This window comes from Malurus melanocephalus, unplaced genomic scaffold (genome assembly GCF_030028575.1).
Source record: "Malurus melanocephalus ecotype Western Australia unplaced genomic scaffold, MMel_1.1 scaffold_207, whole genome shotgun sequence".
Classification (NCBI taxonomy): Eukaryota; Metazoa; Chordata; class Aves; order Passeriformes; family Maluridae; genus Malurus; species Malurus melanocephalus.
In genome coordinates this window covers 429718-437466 of record NW_026623439.1, presented here as the reverse complement: position 1 = coordinate 437466, position 7749 = coordinate 429718, and the positions used below count along the sequence as shown (strand labels likewise).

Sequence of the window (7749 nt, the reverse complement as noted above, 5' to 3'; positions counted from 1 at the left end):
ATGGCATGAAGTGCCACATCCAGTCTTCCCTTAAATGCCTCCAGGGAAAGGTGACTCCACCGCCTCCCTGGGCAGCCCATTCCAATGTCTAATCACCCTTTCTTAAAGAAATTCCTCCTAATGTCCAACCTTAGCCTCTCCTGGCACAGCTTAAAGCTATGTCCTCATCCTATTGCCTGATCCCCATCTGGCTGCACCCTCCTGTCAGGGAGCTGTGGAGAATGAGAAGGTCTCCCCTGAGCCTCCTTTTCTCCAGGTTCAACACCCCAGCACCCTCAGCAGCTCCTCATATTTGTTATTCAGACCCTTCCCCAGCTCTGTTGTCTTTCTCTGGACACGCTTCAGCATGTCAATGACCTTCCTGAATTCAGGGATGCAGAACTGGACGCAGCACTCGCGATGTGACCTCACCAGTACTGAGCAGAGGGGGAGAATCACTTCGCTGCTCCTGCTGCCCACACTATTCCTGGCACAGGCCAAGATGCCATTGGCCTTGGTCACCAAGAAGGTTTTTTGTTTGTTTGTGGTTTTTTTTTCCTTTTTTTTTTCTCCCAGGGAAGCTTTCAGCAGCCCGTCTCCATGGCTGCTGTAAAGACCCTCTGGGGCACTGCAGGACATTGCCTTCCTCCTCCTCCAGGCCGGGCACAGCGCCGAGCTGCTCCGCGCCGCGCAGCCGGCACGTCCCGCCGGGCGGGGCTGCAGCCGGGGCTGGGGCCGGGGGAGGAGGAGGAGGAGGAGGAGGAGGAGGAAGGGGCGGCGCTCAGCTCGGCTCGGCTCGGCTCTGCTCGGCTCGGCCATCCGCGGGCCCCGCATCGCTGCGTGCGCGGAGCCGCCGCTGCAGCCGGCAGGATGATCGCCGCCCAGCTCCTGGCCTACTACTTCACGGAGCTGAAGGAGGACCAGGTCAAAAAGGTTAGATGGACATCCCCCCGCCGAGGGCCGCCTCCCGCCAACGCGGCTTTTTAAAAATCTGTTTTATTTTTAATTTTGAAAAATTTATTTTCCCCCGTATGATGGTTTTGTTGCTTTGTCCCCGGAGCCACCCAAGGGCGGTAGGAAGGAGGGATAACCCCGGGTTTCAGCCCTCTAGAGCATCGCCGGTGGAAATGGAGTGGGGTGTGGGCGATGGATGCACAGCGGCCGGTCAAGCAGGACCTGGGAGGCTTTGGCAGTGAGGGATGGGGGTGATGGCTTTTCCCCGTTTTAGTAGGCAACGGCATCCCTGGAGAGGGAATTTCCCCTTCTTTCGAAGGGTGCCTGTGAGCTTCTCCACTCCAGCAGGCTAGGAGTAGGTAGTTTTTGAATTATGTGCCGCTGCAGGATCGGAATTTACAGGAAATGGTTTTCAGTTGTGCTTAAAAAGAAGCGTTTCCATAGGCTTCTCTTTCTTCAGCATTAGGTGGTTGCTGCTGTGTGGTTGGTACGGCCCTGGGGTTGAGCGCTGCCACAAGGAAAAGGGTGCGGAGCACAGGATAAATAAAAATATGGCAGTTAGGTTCCTGGCTGAGCATATTGCAGAGCTGTAGGGAGCAGGGAGCCTGGGGATAGGATGTGGGGACACAAACTGGGAAAACAATTGCAAATGTCGATGAGCCGGGCTGACGTCAGGAAACAGAGGCTTCCCCTCTGCCACCTCCTCCGGCGGTGCTGTGTGACCCACCTGGGCGCCTGGCTGAAGGCATCCCTAAAATATTTTGGGAAAGCCTCAATGAAAGGTTAGTAGGGAGGTTTATAGCGTTCTTGGGTCTTGGGAATTTCCCCAACGGGAGGAGAGCACCTCATCCCTTCGGGCTTTTGACTGTGCCAGGGAAGACCTCAGCTCCATGCTGGCAGCCCCATCCTGCCCCACTCCAGACGTGCTCACCCATACCCACTCCTTCCTCGGAGAAACCCCGAGGCAGCTCCCCATGTTTTCCACGTCTCCTTCCATGCTTTAGGTCTTTTGCTTTTCTGCCCAGCGGCTCTCGGGAGGAGCCGGAGGCTGGGCTCAGCGTTCTGCACCTCCTGGCCCCACATACGTGGCTCTCCCTGTTCCCCAGCCCACTGTGTTCCTTTTCCTGGAGGATTTGTGAGTGCTGGTGCCAGGCGTGCAGGCCTGGGTAAGGCCTTCTCTGTCTCGCTCTGTGTGTTATATTTAGAAAACCAAGATAAGCACAAGTGTGTGTCGTGGCCAAGGAGCTGCAGAAAGGCTGTGGGGAAGGCACAGGGGGAACATGCAGGCACAGGGAAACTCTGCGGTGTTCTGGGGGTTATTTATTGCAGGCTGGTTTGGCACCATGGGGCTGCTATTGTCTGACAGCATGGGAAACCGTTTGGCCAGGGAGCTGTAAAGCGTTCTTACGGATCAACCTGGTTTTGTCTGGAAAAGTAAAGAAAAAAAATAAAACTCAATTTAAAAAAGGGGGAAAAAAAGTAGGCTACTGGTTTTGGAGGATATAAGGCGTCTTTTCCTGTTTGTATCCTTTTGGAGCGGATATTGAGCCTCCTCGCTTTTGGCTGTCCTGTAGGTAGGGTGTTTGTCTGTGGCAGCCAGAGGCTCTGCTGCCCTGCAGCTGTTGGGCTCCATCCCTGGTTCTGCATGGGGCAAAAGTGCTCCTGCTCCATCTCAGCATGCTGCTTGTGAGGTTTGTGCTCCATCAGTGTGCTGCTCCTAGGGATACGTGCTTGCATGGCTTCATTTCAGTCCCTCCCTCTCCTGTCTGCTTCCGGAAGAGCAGCACTTTCTGCTGGTACGTGCCTGTGGCTGAGGGCTGCCACCCAAGGCGTTGGCCCTGCTCTCCATGCTGCCCCGTGGGGCTCCTGGGTACCGCGGCTGCTCCTCTGCCTTGCTGGTCCATCACAGCCCCGCGGCTGCTCCTCTGCCTTGCTGGTCCATCACAGCCCCGTGGCTGCTCTTCTGCCTTGCTGGTCCATCACAGCCCCGCGGCTGCTCCTCTGCCTTGCTGGTCCATCACAGCCCCGTGGGCTCAGTGTTCGGTGGCACAGGTGGCAGGTTACATTCAGGATGCTGCTGTGGGTTGCAGGAGGGGTGCAAACAGGTTAAAAGTACTGATGAACGTTCTTCATCAAGGCTGAACATTCTTCATCTCTCATGACCTTATTTTCCTTCTTATTTTGAATTCCGATCTCTGTGTAGCACTGAGCTCTGCTGCTGTCTGATGAGGGGCATGGATGGGGCTGGTGGTTTCAGGCCCCTGGGGATACTGCCCCTGCATCTGAGAACTAGTGCTTCTCTACTGCTTCTGCTGGATTTTTATCTATGCCCTTCAGTTTCAGTGTGATTTTTCTCAAATCAGTGTTTTTTGGAATGTTTTTCAAGGTGAGTTGTGGCAAGCAGGAGGAGTAGGCAAGGTGGATGCGTAGCATTGAAGGAAGGAGTTGTTCATGGCATGAATCCTGTGTCCCCTGCAAGGGAGCATTTTCTAGTGAAGCCATTGATAATGGCATTTCCATGTCACCTTAATGTGCAGCAGCAAGCTGGGAATGTGTGATGCCCCGTGCTGTATAAGTACACATGTGGTCCAAGCAGCTTAAATTATCCAGATGTTTTTGAAAACATCTGTTCCCTGAACATTTGTGACATTCAGGGGACAGCAGCAGGAGCTCAGAATCCCTGATCACAAACTGAACCAAGGCCCTGATTTCTCTAAAGGGCTGCCCTGAGGGATAAGGGAGTCACGGAGCGTGCCTGGCATCTGTGCCACCGGCCTGCGTGCAGGAGAGCTCTGTAGAACTGCCTTTTGTTTCTAACACGTTTGTACCTGCACTAGCTGGCTCCAGCAAACGGAGCCTCTAGGTGTTGCCTGGTTTCTGCCTGTCAGGGGAACAATATGTTTTTGTTGTCTTACCTGAGTGAAAAGATTTTGCAATCCAGGAGTGACATTTATATGTTGTTTAATCTTGAAAAAAACGTGATGGAATGGAGTATAAAATGTAATAACCTGTATCAAGAAGGGCGCTGTGTCGGTGACCCACCCCTTTAAAAGCTTTTTAGGGACCAATCTGATAAATAATAAGTAAGCCCAAACAATTTCAAAATGTCTAAACTACTTGTTTTAACATGCCTTGGCTCCTAATGAATCTTCCCCATGCTGAAAGGAGTATGATTAGCTCTGCAGAAAGTCTGTTTTCATGGTGAGTTTTGGTATGAAGGCTGTGTCAGTAACATAGGCGCTAACGATTTCTGAAATTGTTGTGGGAGTGCTCTCTTCTGGGATACCACTGACTGTTGTCAGTGTCTGGGGAATGAGGCATTTGTTTAAGGAATTGTCCTTAGGTTTAAGGCTTTAGTGCTGCCTGTTTCATTATACTTATTCCCAACTGTTCCAGTGGCTGGATTTTCAGAAACTTCTTTCCTCCCAGTACAAACTTCATCTTTCCTATGTGACCAGGAAAAACTACATGAATGTGGTTTTAAATAGGTTTTAAAAATCCTATTTTAAAAAAATTGCTCGCAGACTCTGTCTGGTTTTGGTTTGTTTTTTTGTTTTTTGTTTTTTGTTTTTTTTTAAGGGAAGAAGAAAAGAAAATGATTGAGCTTTTGGAGGACTCCCATAGTGGCACTTTGAGAAGATGCCCTTCCTCAGGGGGTGACTCTGAGGTGGCAGCTAAATAAGGGAGTGTTGCCTGCTTCTTGCCCACACAAGTGCCTGCCTGAAATGGTTGCTGCCCTCTGCCATCCCCTGGGAAAGGCTGGCACCTGTCTCCCCTGGCAGTCTCAGTGGCACTGTGGCTCTGCCTTGGTGCTGCCGGCAGCTCCTGTCTGTCCTTTCCACAGCTTCCCTGTGTGCATAAGGCTGAGATTTGCTTTGTGATCGGCTTTTATTGGAGGCAGAGCGGGGAGTTATTAAACCTCCATCCCATAATCCAGCCTCCAGCTCCCCCCTCCTCAAGTTATTTATGGCTTTTTGCTGGGAGTTTTCCCTTGGACGACTGCACTTACTCCCTTGCTGCCACACTGCTGGAATGACTAACCCTTATCCCGCCTGGGAGAAGAAAAAAAAAAAAAAACAAACAAACAAACAAAAAAAACCCCAGCCTTTTTTTTTTTCTTTTTTTTTTGTGTGTGTGTGTTTTTGGAGCTGTAACACGTAGGAGTGCCTTTTTTCAAGCCGAGGTTCGGTGTCCCCGCCCCGGGGATCTCGGCGGCGGGGATGGATGGATGGATGGATGGGCTCGGTGCGATGAAACGCGATGCTCCTGCGTGCAGGAGGGTCCAGCCCAATTATGTAAGGGCGCTGACAGCGCTCATTGGCCTTTCACGGCAGCAAAAAGAGCCCTCCCTCCCGTTTTGCTTCGCTGCTGAGGGCAGCACAGGGGCAGAGGTGGGGAGAATGGGCTCGTCAGTCCTGACTGTGCAAACGCCACAGCCTGCGTTCACAACAGGGCTTTCGGTGAGCGCGAATCCTTCCGCCCTGCTTTTTGGGAGGAGGATGCAGCAGTGGGGCTTTGTTGAGGGGTGTATTAATTGTACGGTGAGGTCTGACTGTGAGTGATGTTTAGTGTAGCTTTCACTGGGAGATTTGGGGAATCATCCCTGTGAGCGGCAGCGTGGGCTGCTGAAAGCTCAGCCTGAGAAAGAGGTTGGTTGCCCCTCTCCTTTAAAAGGGCGTATCCTCATGCTCTGACATCATGGCTTTACACACTCTGCTAAAAAAACACCGTGGCAGGGTTTGCCAGGAAGGAGAGACCTCCTTGCTCAGTCAGACACCAGCCTCTGCATCCATCCCCACAGCGTTTGGGGCTGCAGAGAGGGCACATCCCATCCAGGTTTTTATTCTTGGAGGGAAATAATGCCAGCGACTGGCTGTGGTTGTTGCTGTGAAGGGGCTGTCCCCCATGAGGGCGGCACAGACACAGCTGCGATGTGGGGATGCTGCCCTGGGGTCTTGCATTTGGCCTCTGTTGCAGAGAACCTGAGCTCAGCTCTTCTGCCCTTCAGCTGTACGCCTGCACCGTCACGTCACCGGTTCGTGGGGAAAATGCATGGTCTCATTTCATCGTGGTATTATCAATCATGGGATTGTTCCTCTGCAAGCAATGACATTGAAAAGTTCACAGCTTGTGCAGCCTCTGGCTGTGTCCTCTGTGGTCCCCCAGCCCTGTGTTCGGGATCAGGCAGGGTGGCTGTGCCCGGCGGCACTCTCCATGCTTTCCTCCTTGTCTGTGTAAATAAGTGCTGGGTCATTGCAGGAGGGAGTCTGGCTTAGGGAGATGCTGTCTTTGGTGAGACCTTGAGTAGGATGGGCAGGAGTACTTTCTGTACGAGCAATTAAATTGGTACCTGTTTTACTGTCAGTTTAGGGTTTAATGACATTTTGATTGCATTTCCTTTTTGTGGAGGGCATTATTCATCGCTTCCCGTCTCAAAGTCCCGGGTATATGGAGCACTTGTGTACGTGTGTTTCACATAAAGGGTTTTATTGTGGCCTTGATCTTGTAAGACATAATGCCAGCTTGGAGATAGTTGCTCTCAAGGCTTTCAGAGCAGCCAAGAAGACTCACAGAGCCTTGGCACAGAACTGGCCTGGGGTTTAAAATGAAGTGGCTTTTCCAGTTTTGCTGAGCTCAGAAAACATGGGCAGGGCTTTATTTTTTTAGTCTTGCTAAGCTGCAAGCAAGAGTTATCCTAAAGGTGTGGCTTTGGTCTGAGCCATTTGCAGAACCAAATTTCCAAGGCAGGCAAAGAAGCAAGGCAAGAGCAGAGAGCAGCAACTGAGATAGAAGGGGTGGGAGGTGTGTTTGGCAAGAACACCTTAAGGCCATGGTGTATTTTTCAGGCATCAAAGCAGCTCTCAGTCTTCCTGACCATGAAAGTGGTTGTAATACATAGCAAGCAATATTGTAGGAAAACTAGAACTGCATCCTTTTTCCAGGTAGGTAAAGAAAGCTCCTATCATTGGAAACCACAAGGCAGAGATCAACAACTTTTAATTTGATGTTTTGTCTTAAGAAGGAAGGTGCCACCTGCCCACATCCAAGTTCTGTCTTTCCACTTTGGAGTGGGATAGGGAAAATGATCTGCTACATGAAAATAATTTGTTAGCCTGGGATGCAGCCCCAAAGCTACTGTATCAAGTCCTTCCCAATGTAAGGCTTTAAACACAAAGCACTTTTGACACCCACATCAACCCAGCCGGGACAAGGTGCCAAAAGAGGGATTTTTAACTCCAGGTGTTTGGCTCATGGACAAGCAGGAGAGCTGAGAAGTGGGGCAAGGGCTGGAGGTAGTGGTCCAAGGCTGTGGGCAGATGGGTTTCGTATGGAAAAGAGAAGGCAAAGTGATGTGGGACTGAGTTGTGCCTTGGGAAGGCAGTAAGATGGAGCTCGCCTCAATAGGTCCTAAACTTGCATGTTTTCCATGATTTTGGGTCCGGAGACAAAGCAGAAGGTATGTGGCTGTGTTGTCAGCTTGGCCAGAGCCCCAGGGCAAAGCTGTGGCTCTACACTGTCCTTGCAGTTAAAGAGAGGTGTAGCCCCACCTGGACAGCTCGGGCAGCCCTTTCATTTGGTGCCTGTGTGTCTTTCCCCAGATTGATAAATACCTCTACGCCATGCGGCTCTCCGATGAAACGCTCTTGGACGTCATGGCTCGCTTCAGGAGAGAGATGAAGAACGGCCTCTCCAGGGATTTCAACCCAACAGCCGCAGTGAAGATGCTGCCCACCTTTGTGAGGTCCATTCCTGACGGTTCAGGTAAGGAGCTGAGTGTTTGTTTACCGTATTAAACATGGTGTGCTTTGTGGAAAC

The 7749-nt window shown here is 51.4% G+C and overlaps 1 protein-coding gene across 1 annotated transcript in view; it reads left to right on the top strand.

Annotated features, from left to right (window-relative positions):
- Positions 1–754: 754 nt before the first annotated feature.
- Positions 755–7749, top strand: part of HK1 (hexokinase 1) — a 35972-nt gene continuing 28977 nt past the window's right edge. The window contains exons 1-2 of the mRNA XM_057373734.1: positions 755–912; positions 7533–7695. Of these exons, the coding sequence (XP_057229717.1) occupies positions 850–912; positions 7533–7695 (226 nt within the window). The 5' untranslated portion in view covers positions 755–849. The remainder of the gene's footprint in view (positions 913–7532; positions 7696–7749) is intronic.